The 20,719-nt window shown below is 53.8% G+C and overlaps 1 protein-coding gene across 3 annotated transcripts in view; it reads right to left on the bottom strand.

The window, feature by feature from the left end:
* Nucleotides 1-20,719, bottom strand: part of Scube3 (signal peptide, CUB domain, EGF-like 3) — a gene marked incomplete at both ends in the record, with an annotated part of 34,788 nt that extends 14,069 nt beyond the window's left edge. For 2 of the 3 annotated variants that reach the window (XM_005389543.2, XM_005389545.2), the window contains 8 exon segments: nt 27-143; nt 2,328-2,375; nt 4,333-4,449; nt 4,645-4,770; nt 5,705-5,839; nt 8,305-8,430; nt 10,205-10,327; nt 20,557-20,719. In XM_005389543.2, coding sequence (XP_005389600.1) covers nt 27-143; nt 2,328-2,375; nt 4,333-4,449; nt 4,645-4,770; nt 5,705-5,839; nt 8,305-8,430; nt 10,205-10,327; nt 20,557-20,641 — 877 coding nt within the window. 3 annotated transcript variants of the gene reach the window in all.

The raw sequence follows: 20,719 nt of genomic DNA, 5'->3' as shown, positions 1-20,719 counted from the left end.
CGTCCCTGCTGTCTGCAAGCCCTTACCTTTGCAGGTCTTCCTGTCTGGCTGCAGCATGAAGCCCACAGGGCAGCTGCAGTGGACGCCGGTCGCCGCATCGTGGCACTTACTGTCGCAGCCCCCGTTGTTGACAGCACAGGTCTCTGTTGAGGAGGGAGGCGGGTGGTAATGGGGTTACTGGCCCAGAGGCACCCATCAGGGTTGTAGAGGGCACAGAGGACAGCGCTACCTCCCTGTGCTTCAGCAGGAGCGTTAAGCGGAGACTCGAGGCTGCTTCCTCCCATCACGCCCAACCCCCAGCCCTTCATGGGCGCAGCCAAGCAGTCCATCTCCCTGCCCCCTGCTTGATTGAAACAAGGTGGACAGCAGTGAGGCAGGTACAAGCCAGAGCTGTCAGGCAGGAATGTGCGGGGGTGGGGTGAGCAGGAGGAATGGGAGCTGCGTGGTCACCAGGGAACAGAAGGGACAGACAGAAGTTCCCTCCTCTTCCCACTGACCATCTCTTTCGGGGTGAGCAGGGTCATGGTGGGACAGTCTCACTATGGGTGAGTGCACCTGGGGATCCCTAAGACAGCTGAGGGGTGCCCCCAATGTATCGCCCCTGCATCTCTGCGCAGCTGTACTAAGAACGATCCCACTTTGGGATGAGGCTCAGGCTCCAAGGAGCCCGTGCACTGGGTCATGTACCTTCACCTCCTCCCGAGCCCTCCTTCTAGCTCCACGAGATAAACTGACTGGTCATTGTTTTACTTTCCTAATGGGAGGTAATGTGCAGGGGACAGTAGGGTCCAAAGGAGAAGAATGCAGAGAAGAGAGGGTGTGGAAAGGTAGGGGAGAGAGTTAGAGAACCCCAGAGCTAGACAAAACCAGAACCCTGTTTCACTGTCGTTTCTGTTGCTCACTCCTGGCTGGTGGTATTTCCCTTTGCTGAGGGGCCAGAGGGGAAGTATGCATGGGTCACTCTTCCTATTTGCTGAATTCAGAGCAGAAGAAAAACAGTTTTAGACAGCAGCTTGTGAGAGCTGGACAGGTCCAGGAAAACCATCAGCTCAGATAGTGCAAGAGCCTGACCCCGGGACTGGGAGGTGTTACGGACCCTTCTGTCTAGGATGCTTGGAGTTTTTCCCTGTAGGGAGAGAACATCCCAGGTGTCTCTGAGGAAAGAGGAGAGAAGTTCACAGAATTGGAGGAACTGATGAGGAAAGCACAGGACGGTGCTGTCGTCTTTAATCCTAACAAGCCCCATCCTTGTCCCTGACTCAGAGAGCAGGGCCAGGGCTCCAGAAGAAGCCTGGCTCTGGCTGGGGGCCTCTGGCCATGTCCCTCAAGGGGCCAGGCTTAGGAGCAGCCACCGTGGGATCCTGCGTGTCATTCCTCCCTCAGCCTCTCCTGAGGTTCCCAAGACCATGAGGAAGCTGGAGGGAACCTTGAGACCGAGCCGAACTTCCCCACGGTGTTCTAAGAGGCCCACTAGGTCCTAGAGCAGAGGGTGGAGAGCAGAGATCCTGTGCCACATCTGGGTGGCTTCTGAAGGGTCCAGGATGGGAGGCGGCAGATGCCCACTCCAGCTGGACCAGGAAGCTGGGCGGCACTGTCCACCTCTTCAGGACAGCACCGCTCCGAGCAGGGTGGGACAGCAGGGTGGCACAGCCTCGCTCTTGGTGCTCCAGGTTGCCGAATCAAAACCACAAGTCACCCTGAGCTAACTGTGCCCGGTGCTTCCTAGATGTGCCACACATGCCTCCCGATCACTGCAGCACTCCGAGGACTGTCATTTCTCCCCCTTTACAGAGGAATGAGCTGTGGTCAGAGAGGACCTGAGGTCACACGGGTAGAACGGGGCAGAGCCATGATGCAAGCTCAGGTCTGTCCAAGCGCAGATGCCACGATCTGAACCGTGATGGAGCAGAGAATGGCGAGCGATGCCAGGACTGTGGCTGATGCGGGTGAGAACCCCGGAAAGATGCCCCATGGAGGGGATGCCATCGAACCCCTATCTCGGGGCACAGCAGCATGGTGGAGGATGGAGCCGGTTGGGTTTTAACTGTGCAGTGAAGGGAGGGGAGCGGGAGCAGAACCGGAAAGAGGGAAGACACTGACGGGAACCAAGGAAGATGAGACCAACGTGAAGGCTCCCAGGCCAGCTCTTGGGGGCTCAGGCTTCCTGTCACCTGATGGGCCCAGTTCCCGGGCTGCCAGGGGAGCCCTGACAGGCTGGGGCCCAGCCGGGCTGGGCTCGATGGGCATGCGGTTAGTGGGAGCCTCAGCGGGTTAGCCCTTCCCCTAGCAAGCCAGTGAGAGCAAGCGGAGAGAGCAGACATATTTACCATTAGAAACGGCCTGAGTGGGGATGTGCTGCTCTAGCCGCCTTTCCCCTGTTTGACATCGTAAAAAAGCTGTTTAGATGCTGTGCAGGAGCCACTGCGGCCCGCTGGACCCCTCCCCACCCACTCCTGCACCCTGCAGGCCCAAACCACTAGCCCCAAATGGTGAGCCCGGGAAATCCTAGGGTACTCTCACTTTTCAGCCGTGTCCTGCTTGGAATCCTCCAAGAAGGCAAGGTTCCAGCAGGTGACTGAAAAAGTGAGTCTCAGAGAGGGGTGGTTGTGGGCCCAAGACCACACAGCATGCCAAAGGCAAAGCCGGCATGCAGCGTCAAGTCTTACAAACAGCCAAGTCCCCAGCCTTTCTGTGCAACCATCCCCCCAGTCTCCCCCTACGTGAGTATCCTGGTGGCCCCAAACAATGAAGTTTTTCTTAGCAAGGCTGGTACAGGGCAGGTACAGTAAGTTCTGCTGCAGCAAAGGAAGAGGAACCAGGAAAGAACACAGCTGTGAGCCCTAGAACAGCCACCTATGCGCTCTTCTGCCCCCTCACCCCTGGCCGTGGCCCCGTGGCAGAGTGGGTCTGGGGTTAGAGAAGAGCTCAAACTTAACCGGGGTGCTTCCAAAAGCAGCCATGTGCAGGACCATCTGAAGAGAAAGAAGCCGAGCGGGATCCGGGCCTCATGTCCCTGGGCCCTAAGCCTGACTCACGCGTCTTTTCTCGGGGGACCGCATGCAGTTTCTTTTGGCAGATGCCGGGGATGTGTAATGTGTCCAGCCGGTGGTGGGAAGTTTAGAAAGCAGAAGAATTAGACCTCTGAGGAGAAAACGAAAGGAGCCGGAACAACCCAGGCCGGGGAAGGCAGCAAGACCTAAACATGTTTTTGGGTGTTTGATGAGTTAACGGAGAGGAGAAAGTACAGCAGGAGGATTTTCAGGGACAGAGCACATAGCAGCGTGTGTGCCAAGGGAACCCCGGAAGAGCACCGTCCGCTCCCTGTCCTGTCTGCGGTGAAGGGGCAGGGAGCCTGGCTCTTCACATCTCTGATGTGCGGGGCAGTGTGCACAGCTCCCCTTCCCCGTCCTGTTGGAGCCCCCCAGTGGGACGGCCCCCCATGACCACCTATGCCCACAGCAAGCTCACCTCTACCTGGCTCAAGGCCCAGTCTCACCCCCAGCCAGAGATCGTCCCTTCCATCTCTCACTTCTCTAAGGGGACCCCTCGACCTGTGGTCTTCTCAGCACTAAAGACGGAGTTAGGAATCAGCTTGAAGGAATTAGGCTCATGCGGGGCACCTGGACACGTGAGGCGTGGCCTAGGAGTCTAGAAGAGGGAGCCAGGTAGTAAAAGGGCCCCACATCAGGGCGAGAGCGATGGAAGGCTGAAGTGGGTGAGAAAAGAGGGCTCTAGGGGAAGCTGAGAGGGACCACTGGGAAGGGGAAGAGAGAAGGGCACGTGGGGTGGGGGGAGCCAGAGGACCTGCAGAAAGGTGAGGCAGGGAAGGACAAAGATTCCTGGAGCTAGGAAACCCCAGCTCTTAGCTCGGGGCTGGTCATTCCAGAAAAGCATTCTGTCCCGCCCCCAGTTTCAGAAGAGGGACCGGGGCTGTGACGGCTCTCCTCTCACCAGAGAAAGGAGTCACTAGCCACCCAGGGCCTCTGGGCAGAGGTTGCCAGCTGCCTTCCCCTGCTGTCCGGCCCCTTCTCCACCCCAGCCTTGGTCAATAAGCACCTCTGCTAAGGATCCCCATTTGGCAACACTTTATCCTGGGAAGGAGAGGACGGTGGGGCTCCCGGGAGTGGTGGTGGCGGAACCAGTGGGGAAGAGGGTCAGGTGAGCACTTGACTCTCTCAGAGTTGTCCCTCACTAGACCTGGCATTTTCTGGGTCTTCAGGCCCTTACCAGTCGCTGTCCAGCGCTTGGGTCCCCATTGGTCCTCCCTTGTTCCCTAGGGCCTCCACCGCCCCCACCCCACAGATGGACCGAGTTCTCCCCTGCCTCACCCACCGATGCATGTCTTCCCGTCGGTGTGGAGCACAAACTTGACATGGCAGCCGCAGCGGGGACCCTGCTCTGTGTCGTCGCATGTGTGCTGGCAACCACCGTTACCGTAGTTGCACGTCACTGTGCGCAGAGAGGGCAGGGGGCCTGTCAGCTTGCTTCCCCCTGGGTCCCAGCTCCCCACGGCATGGCAACAGCCCCCTTTTCTAGCTGCCTCTCCCACACTTCTTCCCTCCTACCTCTGTCCCCGGCTGCTGAGGCCCCACATCCCTTCCTCTTCTTTTTCCCCGCCCACCCCTGGCAGCCCAGCGATCTCACATTTACAGTCCCGTTGGTTCTTGGTGAGCTCAAAGCCAGGGCGGCATTCACAGGCAATACCCCCTTTGGGGGTCTCCCGGCAAATGTGGGCACAGCCATGGTTCTTGTTCATGCAGTTCATTCCTTCTAAAAGAGGAAAGGGGAGAGGTGAGTGTTCTGTACCCCCGGATGCCTGCTCTGGGTGGAACTACAAGGGGATGTGGGAGGCTTAGGAAGCGGAGGATTCCACCGATGCTGTGACACAAGAGGAGACTGTGTCTCCTCGTCACAGGCCTCCTGCCTCATCCACAGAGCTGGATGCTGAGGAGCAGAGCTCAGAGCCGTTCTGAACAGGGTGTAGTAAGTATTAGTAAGTAACAGGTATTGTGCCACCCCAAAGAACGTGTGTGATCTCTCTGTCCTTCAAACAACCGATGTCTCGTAGTTGGCCAGCACTGCGCCAGGGACTCAGTATTTTGGAAGGACGCACTTCACTTCCCTCAAAGGGCTTACCCTCACCCTGGATGTATATAAGAAATATAACAATCAGATCTATAATGTGAGTGGGAAGTGACCGGTATAGGTAATTACTCTGCTACAGACATTTATGAAGCTCCCACTCCATGCAGGGCAGTATTTTAGCTGCTAGAGATACAAGAGGTGTTAAGACATAGTTCCTGCCCTCACAGTGTCATAGTCCAGTGGAGGATGAACCATGGAAACGGGTACAACATATCCTGCTCTTCCTGCCCAGCTCCCCCAATCCAGGCCAAGGAAGGCTTTGGTGAGCAGCAGCTTGGAAAAAAACATCTACATTTAGGAGTGACATCTGCCTCAGGTCTGGACCAGAGGCCATCCCAAGGTAGACTTGATCCCATACTGACCCTACCCCCAAATTAATTCCTCCAGACTTTTCTCTAATACAGTGTCTGTCCACGAAGCCGTAAGGATGGGACTGAGTTGAGGGAGAGAGGAGGAGCCGGCAGGATTGAGGGGAAGAGTGAAATTTAGGGTTACTAAAGAATAGCTAGGAAGAAGAGCCTGGGGCTGGGGGTCGGGCCCTCCCCGGTCACAGGCTGACCTTCTGGCCTCTGGATGCAGGTGTGCTGGTTGTCGCTGAGGAAGAAGCCTTCTCGGCAGTGGCACTCATAGCTGCCCATCATGTTGACACAGCTCTGCTGACAGCCGCCATTGCCCTCGGCGCATTCATCCACATCTGCACAGGACAGGTGATCGGTGGGGCCATGGAGTGCAGGCCAGGGTCCGGGGTGTGCCCTGGACTTCCGCAGCAAAGGCTGAAGGAGTCCTGAAGACACAACCCCACCCCTCACCTACACCCCTTGTCAATTAATGAGACACTGAGAGAGAGCTAGTGAACCAAGCAAGTGTGTGTGTGGTCGGGGGTTTGAACTTCGCTCTCCTGGGTGAAGCCTTACTTCTCTCTCTCTCACTGAGGGCAGAGGTCAGGAAAGGAGCCATAGAGAGGACCAGTGACAAAGGTAAGGATGGAGAGGGGTCACACTGCTCAGGGAGGTAACCAGGGGAAGCAACTGGCTGTGATAAGTAGCCAGGGAACTTGGAAATGGTTCTGCGTTAGGGTGAGCTGTGGCCGTGGCGCTAAGGCTGAGGGCAGGGTGGGGCGAGGTAGTGAACCTCAACTCCTCGTGGGGTCGGGGCCATTTCTGTGGACAGGCCACAGCCTTGTCCACCCCTTCCCCCCACGCCTGGGCTCGCTGCCATATTCCTTAGCCTTTCTCCTATTTTGGTTTAACAAAACAAATTCTGGCAGCTTGGCAAGCAGGGGTGGAGGAAGAGCTGCCAGGCCACACCCTGGATGGTGGAGGGGGAGCGGTAGGCTCTTACCCCCAAATCGCCACCCCCATGACCCAGGGCCAAGCTCATCCTGGGGCTCCCACTTCAAGGCCTTGACTCCATCTCTGTGCAAGCGTCTCAGTTTGCTTTGGTCCAGGAAGCATCAAGGAGATTGGATACCACAGGGAGCGGCTAGAATCTGGGCTTCCAAGGGCTCATTTGTCCCTCCTTCCCCATCCTCTCCGCTGAGGACCTACACTCCCCTCCTCTTCTGGCCAAGGGCAGAGGTGCTTGCCAGTCAGCTGGCTCTGGGCAGAGAGACGCACCTGTTGGCAAAGCTAAGACCGTACACTTCCCTCTGCTTCATCCTTGTCTCTGCCCCATCTTTTGTCCCACCTTATCCCTCTCTTCTTGTTCTTGCCCCATCCTACATTCCGTCCTATCTGCTGCCTGCCTTTCCAATCTTGTGGCTTGGCTACTGTAGCCAAGTTCTTTCTTTCAACTTTCCGTAGGGAAACGTAGGCTCAGAGCATGATTAGCTTTCTCAGCATTCTCCTGAGTTGAAGGTCGGGTGGAGACTTTGCCCTAAACCTAGACAGACCTTGGCTCCTCCAGTCCTCTCCATACCAAGTGATTTTCTGTGCCTCTGATTGTGCATCTTCCCAAAACACTTACAGGGAAAAGAGAATGGGTGAGAGTCAGGGGCTTAGAACAGGAAGCAAGGCCCCCAGAAGCTGATGTTCACGTTCTGTAGGCGACTCCCTCTCCTCTCCAAAGGTCACGGCTTCTCTTCCCGAAGGAGGTCATCAGGGTGAGTGGGTAGAGGAGAAAGGAGGCCCTGCGCTGGGTAGCCAGAGTGGTGGCCAGGGCTGGGCAAAGGACCCAGGTCTAGGGGCCTGGAATGGGAGGAGAAACCTAAAGCCAGCCCAATGGTGGGGTGACAGGTAGAGGCCACTCTGCAGTAAGGAGGCCGTTTGAGGCCAGTAGGAACTAAACACCTAAATCGTGAATTTAGTCAGGTCAGGGCGGGGCCCACCACAGCCCACTTTTCTGGGCACCACTCCGCTGCTCTTTGTTTCCTGTTCTACACTCTGTTTTGGAACCAAAGAGGAAGAGTTTGGGAGAGAAATAGTCTGGGTTCAGATCTCAAATCCTTTTCTGCTATGGGCTTCAGCTGTTCTACTTGGGGAAGAATCTAGCTTGGTATCAGTAACTTTTCAAAATGACAGAGACCAAAGTTCAGTTCAGTTCCCTAGAGATTCTGTTTCTGATCCAGCTCCCGGGACAGAGCAGATCAGTGAGATGGAGGTCTCAAAAGCAAGGACAGGGTGAGACACAGTGGTGGAAAAGTTGGGAGAAAACTCGCCTGGCAGGACCAGGGACTCCAAGGGCCCAGGGGGCCTCATCATCTTAAGCAACATCATTTCTCCCTTTATTGAGCACTGCTATGTACTCAGGATTGTCCAGGGCTCTTACACACGTTCTCTTATGATGACCTACCCAGCAGCTGTTGGGTGGAATATTACCACCCGGTTTTGGAGATGAGGAAGCTGAGGGCCCCAGAGACTCATTCATTTTCCCCAGGCCCCACAATTAGCTATGGAACTGGGACCTACCTGGACCCACTGTGCTTTACCCTCTCTGGCCAACCCTTACATTTTTCTCCTGGCCCGCTCCCAGGAAAACTTCCTCGAAGCATTTCCTCTGATTTTCCTCACTCAGCAGCAAGACTATTGCGTCCTTAGTGGCCAGTCCGGAAGAGGAGGCTGACCTTCCTCTCTTGAGGGAATACAGCTCTTTGTGATCACTTCCCCTCCTGAAAACACCTCTTTCCCTACAGCATACCCCCTAACCAGCCCTCTTGCTCACCCAGACAGTTGTGTCCATCATGCGCCAGGTGGAATCCATCGTAGCAGGTGCATCGGTAGTTACCGGGGATGTTGACGCAGTCGTGCACACAGCCTGCGTTGTCCTCTCGCTCACACTCATCCACGTCTGTGGGCACAGAGAAGCTGAGACAGCCATGCCCACCTGTGTGTCCTCACTGACCATGCCTGGGCGCAGCCTTGTGGGATTTTTTGTTTTATTTTGTTTTTTGTAGTGTTGGGGAATGAACCCAGGGCCTGTGCATGCTGGCAAGAACTCTATCACTGAGCCACACCCCCAGCTCCTTGTAGTTACTTTTAAAAAAATCACCTACCAGTCACGGTGGTGCGTGATTATAATCCCAGAATTCTGGGAAGAGGATTACAAGTTTGAGCCCAGCCTGGGCACCTTAGTGACTTAGTCAGAACTTGTCTCAAAATAAAAAAGGATTGGAAATGTAGCTTAGTATGGAGGCCCTGGGTTTAATCCCCAGTATCTTACTGCCTCAGCCTCCTGAATGCTGGGATTACAGGTTTATGCCACCACACCCAGCTGGCTAATTTTCATCTAAACCTAAATCATAAGCAGTTTTTATGTCTCTGTCCAGTCTTTCTAATTACCACTGTCCATGGCCACAGAATATTCCATTGTGTTGCTGTATCATAATTTGTTAGTCCTCTATCTCTACTGTTTGGCACTTAGGTTTCTTTCACTCACTTTACTATCATAAATGATGCATCAGAGAACATTGTCAGGGGCTGGGGATTTAGCTCAGCGGCACAGTGCCTGCCTGGCAAGCACAAGGTCAAGAGTTCGATTCCCAGTACCGGAGGAAAAAAAAACAAAAAAAAAAAAACAGCATTGTCACTCATATTGTTTCACTAAATTTCCTTGGAGTAAGACCCTAAGAGCAATCCTTGGATCAAAAGTTATAAATACCTTTTAAAAGTACTGCTAGGTATTACAAAACTATAGTGAACCTTCCACAATCATAGGTTGCACGTTCACAGATTCAACCAACGTGGATTAAAAATAGTCCAAGAGGGGGCTGGGGATTTAGCTCAGCGGCAAAAGTGCCTGCCTGGCAAGCGCAAGGTCGTGAGTTCGGTTCCCGGTACCGGAGAAAAACCAAAACCAAAAAAAAAAAAAAAAAATAGTCCAAGAAAAAATTCTATCAGTGCTGATTTTTTTGGTCACTATTCCCTAAACAGTGTAATATAACAGCTATTTATTTACATAGCATTCACATTGTATCACATTTTATAAGTAACCTAGAAATGATTTAAAGTATACAGGAGGATCATGGATTTTATGCAAACAACTATGACATTTTATACAAGGGACTTCACATCCTTGAATTGTGGTATCCTTGGAGGGTCTTAGAATCAATACCAGTCAGATACTGAGGGACAACTATATTTTCCAATTTATAATGGCCACCAGGACTTCACACATGTACCTTGTCCACTGAAGTCTCATCAGTACTGAAAGGCATAAATTGAAAATAATATCCCAAGGCTATTCTAGTTTATGTTAATTATGAGGGGAGGATGTGTTTGTTTACAGTGTGAATTTCCCCTGGGCTACACATCTGTTCCTGTCTTTGTGGGCGTAGTATAAGGGTCTGAAGGTGGGGGTTCCAGCTCCAGGAACCTCAGGCCTAGTCACATGATCCTGACTCACCCACCCAGTCAGGTGTGTGGCTGTGAACTCCTCTACCAGGGCCGCTGCAGACCCGTATGGTGTCTTGGTGCAAGATGGAGCAGGGCGCCCTCTGGGAAGATGTAGCCGCCCATCCGTGGTCAGTGGGGATCTCAGGCCTAAGGGTGGCCAGCTGGGGCCAGTGGCACCGGTTTCCCCTCTCCCAGGGGTCCCGCTTCCCTAGATGCCCACCCAGGCTCACCTTTGCAGTGCTTGCCGTCCCCCGTGTAGCCAGACTTGCAGATGCACTTGTATGACCGAGGGGTGTTCTGGCAGATAGCATCGATGTGGCAGTTGTCAGTCCCCTCCACACACTCATCCACATCTGGCAGGGGCAGAGGGAGACACATGAGGCCCTCAGGGGTGCCCCTTGAGGGGTATCTTGAAGGTGGGTTTCCCAAGAACAAAATCCCCTCTTTTCGAAGACAGAGCCCGCACCCCTTCTAGATGTGTTCTCCCACATCCCTCAGATTTCAGAGCAGGAAGGCTCTGTAGCTTCAGGAACTGAGACACCCCCACACACACTGCATGCTGCCTTCAAAAATACCTAATCCAGTGACACTTAACTCCTATCACTTGAAGCACTGCTCTTATACTTACAGACACACAAAAAACCCTGAGACACTTAACATGATTAGGAATAATTGAGCTAGTGTGAATTAGTTTACTTTTCTTAGGAACAGGCTTAGCAGGTGGGGAACGACAAAAGGCACAGGGACAGCAGCCTCTAGGAAGGTCGCAGTGTCCAGCGGTCATTGATGAAGAAAAGGAGATGGCATCTGAGGGATCCTCATCTGCCTCACGATTCTGCTTTAGACCAAGCCTGCTCCCACTGGCGCACCATGGCAGCAAGAAGCTTTAGAGAGGAAAGAAGTTTCATCGGGAAGATTCTCTCTGGCCTCTGCGCTATCAACAGTAGAGGACCTGGGCCTAGCAGAGTTTGGCGCCAGTAACCTGAAGCCTGGTAAGTGCGGCGCTCTCACCCCTCCAGGTCCACCCAGCACCCTTCATCGTTTGCTCTAACCCCAAGTGTGCTGTCTAACAAGCACCACACACAGAGCTGCGCTAAAGGAAGAGGCCACCCCAGGTCTGGCAGAAATGAGGATGATTAAGGAAAGACCTAGAAAAGAGTCCTCAGCAGACAGTTCTAACCTCTGGCAATAGGATGGTGCCTGGAAAGCCAGTGCAGTAGGGAGACTCATTTAGCTGAAGATGCTTTCCTGAGTGTGTTTGTAGTAGGCATTATCGTGGGTGCCGTGGAGGCTCGCAGATGACTCCAGAAGGACACATGAATACCATGAGGCAGGATGCAGTGTGTGCTACGAGGCACTAGAGATAAGGGACCTTGCCCTGGCTGTGCATCTGAGTCAGCTCCCTGCGTCATGCCCCAGCCTCCAGATTCGAGACTAGAGCCTAGCGATAAGTATTTTTCTAAAGATAGCAAGTAATTCAAGTGTGCAGCCGGGTTGGAGAACCTGTGTACAGGGAAGGTCCACGGAAGAAGAGATTATTTCTATCTGTGAACTCCAAAACCAGACAGTACCTAAGTAACAGCCTGCCAGTAAGAGACGGGACTTGAAACCAAGACAGTCTGACTGCCAACTGCGATCTGTGGGCTGCAAAACCACATGGGTTTTGTTTCAATGCAGATTCTCGGGCCGTTGTAGCGCTACTGAATCCAAATCCTTAAGGTGCTTGGCATATTTTTAGTGGATGGACAGGTCCGTAATCTCTCCAGCTTACAGATTCTGATGAGCCCTAGCTTCAAGCAATTACCTGTCCTCTGCTTTCATTCTTCAGGAGTACTTAGGGGAGAAAAAAGAAAGGAGTACTAAGGGGGCGGATCTGAAGTATCCTGGGGCTAAGAAGAGAGCTGAAGCTGGAAGAGCAGCCCCAAAGATCCTGCCTCAAAACTTCTGGGTTCTACTCTGCTGTCATTCAACTCCCTTCTACTCTGCCCACTGACTCTAAGTGCTGGGAGCCCATCCACCCTTACGCTCCTCCTCCCTCAGGCTCTAGAGCCATGGTGTCTGCCTGCTGGCCACCCTGGGAAGTCATCCCCAAGTGAGATAAGAGGAGGCCAGAATGCTAGTTCATAAGCGAGGCCAAGAGGGACCTTGCAGATGCTAAGAAGCTCCTTGAGAATCATTTTGTCCAGCTGATGGAGAGAAAGCAGAACCTAGAAATGCACTACCATAGAAAGACCATAAACACTGGAACCAGTCAGTTCCCAGATTAAGATCCAGCTCTACTACTCTCTGGGAAGGGCTTTCTTATTTTTTATCTCCTCCTTTTTAAAGTGGGGATAATCATCCTCACCTCGTCGTGACAGGTTGTGAGCCGCTGATGAGATTAATTTATGTGAAGTACTTCATGAAGTGTCTGATAGACTGGATGTTCTCAGTACAAGAAGCCCTGGATAATAAGCGTGAAGTCACTGGTTCAGACGGCAGTTGTTCTGGGACCAGGCTGTCTGCTACAGTAGGTCTGAGTCCCAAGTGGCTAACTGACTTAAAATTCAGCTCCTCAGCTGCACTAGCCACAGGCCAGTGGCCACCACAGAGGACAGTACAAACATGAAACATGACACGAAGTTTATTGGACAGCACTGCTCTAGGAGTTCTAAATAAGGGATAACTTGGGCCCAGGGACATAGAAGTACCTCTTCTGGGGCCGGCTCACAGCTGTCTATACTTCACTAGGGCCTGGGTCAGGCTCTCTGGGCCCCAGTTCTTCTCTGTCTCCCTCTCTATGCTCACCAGTACTGGAGTGAACTGTGATGCAGACCACAGCAAACCCAAGATCCCTGGCAGAGCCTTTAGACCCCGCAGCAGCCGGCCTTCTCCCTCATCTCCTTGCCCAACGCTTGTTTTACTTTATCTACCATTCTGTTCCTTCTCACACATGCACACACATCTCATCCTTCACATTCACACACGTGTTGTTCCTCTTTTCCCTTCCGGCCACACTGCAGCTTTCTAAATCTGGCTCAAAATGGTCTTCCCTAAAGCTTATCCCGGTGAGCCCTGTTCCTCGTGAGTCTGTGGTCCTGGGGACTCAGCTTGCCTCCACTCATTTGCAGCTCTTGCTCAGCTGCTCTGTGAGTGTGCTGAAGCTGTCTCTTGTAACACTTTTGCCACCTGCCTGGGAACTTGCTAAAGAAGGGACGTTCCAACTGGTTGGAATCTTTTGCAGCCAAAGAGGCCTAAGGCAGAACTGTGAAATAGGGTCACAAATTATAGCCAGCACCTCCTCCCCTTGCTAGTTCTCTGCTCCAGAGCTCCCTCCCACCAAACCTGCCAACCCAGAATCCGTTCTCGCAGGGATTTGTGCGGGACTCGTGGGCATAATCCCATCTTAGCCTTTTCTCTCAGGGCACAGGTGTTTACTGGTTGGCAAACCAGTTGGCACTGCTGGGCATGAATTGGGTTAGCCCCATGGTCTGCAACCCTGGCTGCACATTGGAATCACTGGGGACCTTTGAGAATGTGACTGTCGAGGTGCCCTCTGGATCCACTCAAACAAGGTCTCCAAAGAGAGACTGAGCTGCTGTTTCTTCTCCTTGCCTAGCTCAGGCAGTGTGGGTGAACTACTTGCCAAAGCTGGGAGGAGACGCTGGGGCAGCAACGAGACAGAGTGGGTAAGAGAAGGGCTGCTGGAGTGGCACTGGGTCAGCTCTAATGCCAGCGTGTCCAGCTCTGTGTGGTCCTGAGCCAGCTTCTGAACTTACTGCTCTCTCCTCTGTACATGGGAATAACAGTCACTAGACAGCCCCCCACGGGGCTGCCATGAGAATCAAGGACCTAGTGCCACCATACGGGCATGCAGTGAGTGCTCAGCAAGGGTTTGCTACTATTATTATTCCATCTCTAACTTTCTCTCCAGTATTCTGATTGTGTATTGGATGCTTGCTTCATGCTATACTCAGGGCAGTAAGCTCCTTGAGGCCATGGCTTCTCAATCTTTGAAATCCACACTGCAGGGGCTGGGGAGATAGCTCAGTGGCCCTCCAGCGCCTGCTTGGCAAGCACAAGGTCATGAGTTCAATCCCCGGTACCACAAAAGAAAAAAAAAAAAAAGAAATCCACTCTGCAGTGGAAATAGAGTTGAAACTGGGCGTGGTGGTGCACATCCATAATCCCAGTACTCAGGAGACTGAGACAAGAGGATTGCTGTGTGTTTGAGGCCAGCCTGGACTAGTTAGTGAGTTTAGGCCAGCCTGAACTACATAGCAAGACCCTGTCTCAAAAAACAAGAAAAGGTTAATGTCGTTGAGCATATTTCTTCCACCAGTCAAAGTTACTGAGCACAGACTAAGGATGCACTGAGGGCATTTTGTAAATGTTTGTAACACAGATGAGTGGGTGGCTGTGATCCGTATCTATAGTATCGCCTCTCCAGAAGCTCACTTCTTCACTCTCCTATGGCCTCCCAACTCCTTGGGGTGCAGGGCAGTCAAAGAAGCGGGACAAGAAACTTAAAAAGGAACAGAACCCGCTTCAAGGCATCCATCTGATGAATGCCAGGGCCAGAAGAGACTGGGAACAATGAATTACAGTTCTTTAGCTGTCATCCAGCAGGGCTACAGGCATCCCCCATTAAACAGACGAGGCGCCTAAAACGCAATGGTGTTACCTTGGCAAAGAGCAAATAGCAGTATAGCGCGAGGCCTCGGGTCTTTGGTCCCAGTCCAGTGCTCTCTCACTACCCACTGTCTCCTAGATTCTAGTAGTGGTCCCCAGCCTTTTTGGCATCAGGCACTCGTTTCATGTAAGAAAATTTTCCAGTGTCAGAGGTGGGGGATGGTTTTGGGATTAGTTTCTCACAAGGAACACACAACCTAGATCCCTCACATGCACAGTTCACAGGAGGGTTTTCGCCCCCTGAGAATCTACTGCTGCTGATCTGCTCCAAGGTGGAGCTCAAGTGGTAAACTCTGGGATGGACAGCCTGTAAACACAGAAGCAGCTCCTCTGCTCACTAGCTTGCCCGCCTGTCATCTCCTGCGGCATGGCCGGGTTCCTAACAGGCCACAGTCTGCCTAGGGGTTGGGGCTCCCTGTCGCTGAAGTGCTTGAGGGAAGAACGCACACCTCAGTCAGTGTTGTGCCTCCCTAGCCCCAGCAAGCACCCATGCAGAACCATGGGTGATGGAACTGGAACTTGTATGACCATGCAGACGCTGTGAAGCTCCAGGCACAGGAGCAGCAAAAGAGCACGGGCGCAGGAGTGGGTAGGGAAGAGGAAGACACAGTCACAAGAAAGAAGAGGTGGGAGGTGTAGCGGTGGCAGGTGTCGCCTACCCTTGGATTCACTGCAGTGGGGCCAAGCAGCTGGTTAGAAACAAAAACAAACACCAGGATGCAGGTTCCTGCTGTTAACAGCTTCAAACCACCAGAGGAAAACTCCAAATAAATATAATGAGAATCTTGTAAAAACGTCCTCTCTGTAAACCTGCTCCCCAGGGTCTACCCTTTAAGCGCCCTCCTTCTCCCAGCCCTCCCCCCAGTGCCCACATATCCCAATATCTTACCCTCATTCAGGGATTCCCTGGGTCTTTTGCCTTATCCTGCATCTTCCTGCATCCCAACAGCTCCAGTCCAGGTCTTTCCTCAGCTTGTCACCAGCAGTGACCAGACCTAGACAACCCCTGCCATGAGACTCTTGAAATCAAACTCCACAGCTCTTTAGGGCTATGATCACAGCCACACGGAAAACCATAGGTAGGAGCAAAGGCCCCAGTACCCAGTGCAGAAGCCATCATCCCTGCCATGTAGCCAAAATGCAGCATCCAACTGCAACTCCAAAGCAGGGCCCTGGCCTAAAGATAGGGAAGAGGTCTAGGCTAGGGCAGAATGCAGAAGGCCAGCTTTGGAGCAAGGAAACACATGCTGTGGGTGCAGGGAGTGGGCCCTGGCATCCCTGCCAGAGTGCTCAGTTTCCACAACACCGCCACTGGGGCTGCACTTCCCAGCTTTGTTGGGTACACACACACACACACACACACACACACAGGTACGTGTGGTTTAGGGCTGTTTGTAAATGCCCACCTGAAGACACAAAACTAACTATCTGGTACTTTGGGCCCCAGGAAACTGGGAGAGGGAAGAAAGGAAAAGTAGCCAAGTGATCTAGACTTGGGCAGGCAGAAGTGGAGCAGGGTCCAGGGGGAAGGGCCCCGAGTAACCCGGGGAGGCTGGCTGAGGACTGAGACTGGCCAGCGTCTCCTGCCTTCAGCTGGAAGGATTTCAATTTCAGAGTTGCAAGGGGCCCTGCTGATTTCACAAGTGAAAAAGATGATTTCAGTGATTCCCAAGGCCCCAGTGCTTGGTCTCTCCGTTTGGCAAAGCGCACTGGCACCATAACCTCCTGGCAGTGTAGGGGCACGGGCAGAGCAGCCAGTGTGCAGACAGAGAGGGCAGTCCCTGTGGCCCAGGTGAACAGCGTGGCCATTCCCCCACATCCCTGGGTTGGCTGCTATTGCCTGTCTGCCCCGAGGCCCAGCAGTCCTTCTATTTCCAGACTCCTGAAGAAGCGGTCCCCAGGTTGGGGCCTCTCGTGGGTACTGCCAGCTTTAGAGTAGACCACAGCTTCCAGCCCTGACAGGGACTCTTTCTTATATAAGTGGTCATGTGCTAGGGGTAAGGATGTCAAAGGAGGCCCACTCCCGGACACGCGGGGACTGGAGCCGGGTGGGTTTAGGCAGCAAGCTCCTCTACCTCCTCCTCAGGAGGGTCGGATCGGAAGCCGTCCGTTCCCTCCCCCCGCCCTCGGTGCAAGGCGCTGGACCAAGTCACTCCACTTCTTCACCTCTCCAACTAAAACAAAACGCACATCGCCCCACTTCCTTTTTCCTCTCATCAGAGCGCGCACACACACACACACACACACACCCCGAGTCATGCACATGCACGCTCGCACAGCCCGGTGAATGCACACCTCACATTCCCAAACTCACACCCGGCCTGGCTCCTTTTACAACAGGTCCCGGCTGCTCACATCTCAAACCGGTTCTCATGCTCTCAGATTGCAGAAGGTTCCAGCAAACAGTCTCATCTGAGGGTTGCTGATGGCTTGCTTCTTCCTCTGCCTGCAGTGTTTCTGGCCTCAGTGTCCCTCTCGCATTCCACCCTGCAGAGACTCCAGGTGACGGGAGGCGAGGGGTGGCGGACAGGGAAACATCTCTGTGCCTGCCCCTTCCCACCCCCCAGGCCGGTCACTGAGAAAAGAGAGGTCAAAGGGATTCCTGAGGAATGTTCAAGCAGTCCGCCCGCTTCTGGAAAAAATGGGCTTGGGGGGAACTGGTTAAAGATTGCTCCGAAGGCAAGTCAGCGCCTCTGCTCTCTCCCTTTCTCATCCTCCTGCATGGCCTGGAGGGGGCACGGGCACCAGCCAGCTGCCCGCACAACCACCTCACCCGCTGACACGGTTATGGTTTTCATTTCATATTTTGGAGGGAGGGGCTAGGAGGAACAGTCCCCTCACTGTACAGGCTGGCCACAGGAGCCGAGGGAAGCGGGAGGAGAGGCAGGAGCCACATTAAAGAGGAAGAGAGGGGCGGGGGAAGAAAGAGAGACACATACACCCAGACAGAGACGCGGAGAGACGCACCAAGACAGAGAGACACTGTTCCCCGTCAGATGAACGCTCAGTCCCAGGGACGGCGTTACTTGCAAAATCTAAATACCTGACTTTATCAAAACTCCATCCCGAGCGAAGAGAGAAAACTGCCAGGTAAACAAAACAGCCAAGTTGACTCTTGGGAGCTCACCCCAGGACAAGTTTCCCTGGAGGCCTGAGACCTTTTCATTCAGCTGTAACCTGAGCCCTGCGCAAGGATTAGGTCTTTTAAACCACTGCTGCCCACCCCCCTCCCCAAGAAAAAGCAAAGCAAATTAATGCTTTTAAGTTAACAATTATCTTGGTTATCCAGTCTGTCTACCTTAAGATACACAGACAGGCACTTGAAAAACACTCAGAACCGTGTACCCTCAGCTCCCTCCCTCCCAGGGCCACGGCTGCCCGGCCCCTGAGTCTCACAGGGGGAACAACGGCAGTGGCTCTTAAGTCGCAGTCCCCACCGCTGCCCAGCTCTGTCCCATGTGGGTGATTGTGGTGAGCCTCACATTCCCACCCCCCCACGCGCTCCCACACGTACACTGCACTTTACACTTGGGTGGGGCTCATCTCCTCGCCCCCCTGCCCCACTCCACAGGACTTTGGCTTTCTTGGTGTGTGGCTCTGTGATGCAAAGGGACAGAGACACAGATATCCCCAAAGGTACAGTAACTCCATGCAAGATAGGTGCCAAGAGTATCTGTATTTTAAAGAGCTGCTTGAGCTTTGTTTAAAAGCATGTGGCATTAAAGACAAACTTTCTGGCACTGATAGTACTGGGATGGGATGATACATTTAGGGGCGTGGGAGGCCTCCCCAGAGCCCCCAGCACCCTCTCTGTGGGTAGGACCATAAGGCTGCCCTGACCAAACAGTGCTTGTCCTTTCCGAGGCAGTGCCTGCAAATCTGGGTCCAGAGACAACTTTCTAATTCACAAACCTGTTGTTAGGCAACTTCTGGCGGGCAGGGTTTATAGATTTCCTGAATAGCAGGGTCAATGAGAGGCTTCCATTCTGTGCCAAGCTAGACTCAGGAATAGGAAGGAAGGGAGGGAGGAGGGAGGGAGGGAGAAAGAAAGATACCAAACTCACTGCAGCCCAGTCAGAGCAGGTGTGGCCCATGAGTGAACAAAACCCTTACTCTGTAAGTTCCTCCAAGGTAGGGGTCTCCCCTCCAGCTGCCTTTCCCCCAGGACCCAATGGGGTATCCCATGAAAGAGGGAGCCCTGGAGTACCCCAGTGGGATTCTGAGTCCTCCTGTCCCCGGAAGATGGGCTGATCTCCCAGGCTGGAGAGCCTTGGCTTGATGGCACCTGTCCCTTTTAGGGGTCTCCATCTGCTTCTCCTTTGGCCCCCCGGCACCCTCCCCCAGTCTCCTTAGGCCACTACAGACACTGGCTCCAACTTGAAAGAGCCCCTTATCTAGTCTTTAGATTACTGCATGAAATCTGTTCCTTCAGACTAAACTCCCTAGCTAATTCCATGTTATGAGTAAGTCAGCACGCACTACAAAAGCCAGCTTTGTTTATGAAAACACAAGCAAATCCACAGTGGGGAGAGGGGCTGCTCCAGGCTGGGGGCGGTGGCGTAGCAGTGGGCTGTCTGGAACCAGGACTAAAGAAGAGGCAGTTTGGGGCTGGGAGCGGGAGGAGGTGGGGTCTGGTACTTGACAGCTGAGGGTCTCTAGTGTTTCCTTCTGTTAAAGGACAGGTTGGAGGGGGGAGGGGTCCTCGGCGAGGTGGAGTCTGGGGAGAGGAGGGTGGTGCTGATGGAGCCATCCTATTCAGAATGAAGCACATCTCCTACGGAGCAGCTCAGGAGCCAGGTGTGCTCAAGGCCCCAGGACACAGCAACCCTACTGCCAGACACTCAGCCTTCCTCAACTCCCAAGTTCAACTTTCCTTTTGGTCCTGCCACCTCCTCACCCTGGCTGGCTTCAGGAGCCCCGGGGGACAATAGGCAGAAGCATAACCTCCCTCACAAAACCTTGCTGGGAGGAATTTTCTTTCTGTTCATATAAATCTCTTCAGTTAGGACCCCACTGGGGGAGGGGTGCAGCAGGAGGTCAAGGGGGAGGAGGGGTTCTGGGGTCTGTCCCCAGAGAACTGTGGGACCCCAGCCTGGCTTCCTAGTACAGCCGTGGGTCGGGCCAGGCGATGAGCTGGGGGTCAGGGACTGGGGTGGGAGGGCCTCCCAGTCTCCCTCTGATTCCTAGAGGGATCTGTCGGAGCTCTCCAGCCTGGAATTTTACTTTGTTATTTTAATGCAATACTGACCTGGATTTAAATGGAATTGGAAACCCGAGGACTTAATAAATAAATATTATGATAAGAAATGAAAGCCATGCAAGACGAAAGAGATTTCCCCCCAAAAGGCAGAAACGCAACATTCCTGCTAGAAGCCAGTCACAGCAATTTTCTTCTCTTCTTCAGCCCCCTACCATCCGGTGAGAGACGAGTCGGTTTTTCCGTAAGGAATTCTATTTTTCTTTAACACGTTTCCACTGATAAGACAGCACCGTGGAAATTCTGTCTCTGAACTTTGCATGCAGGGTGGGGATCTACAGCACAGCTGAAAAGTTTTCATTCCCGCAGCCTCTCCAGGCCACAACTTTAAGTGTCTGGCAACGTCTGAGAGAAGAGAGGATTCCCTCAGACTTCAGAGGACAAAAAGTCTTTCGAAGATGCTAGGGGTGGCAGCGAAGTCTGGCGGAGTTCTGAAGTGCATGGTCACTTCTGCCCACCGCCAAAACGTCCCACTCATCCCCTCCGCGGCAGGCTCCTCCAGCTCTGCGCCCCGGGCGCGGCGCCCCGGGGTCGGGGCCCCCGCTGGGGACCCCGGGGACACCAAGCCGGGTCCTGACAGCAGCCGGCTTCCCAGCACCTGCCCTGCCCTTCCCCTCGGCAGGGGCCGGCTGCCCCGGCAGCCTCCCACCTTACCTTGCGCAGCTTTGCCGTGCTGGGCGGCGCGGGCGTGGACCAGTAGGACGAGCAGGCACAGCCCGGGCACGCGCCCCGAGCCCATGGCTGGAGCTCCGCGCGGCGGCTCCGCCGGTGCCGTCTCGAAGCCCCAGGAGGGCGGAAGCCGGCGGGCCCCCGGTGC

Source organism: Chinchilla lanigera, unplaced genomic scaffold (genome assembly GCF_000276665.1).
Source record: "Chinchilla lanigera isolate Chin_1 unplaced genomic scaffold, ChiLan1.0 scaffold00036, whole genome shotgun sequence".
Lineage (NCBI taxonomy): Eukaryota > Metazoa > Chordata > Mammalia > Rodentia > Chinchillidae > Chinchilla > Chinchilla lanigera.
The sequence above is the reverse complement of the archived record's forward strand: the minus strand, read 5'-3'. Positions and strand labels throughout refer to the sequence as shown.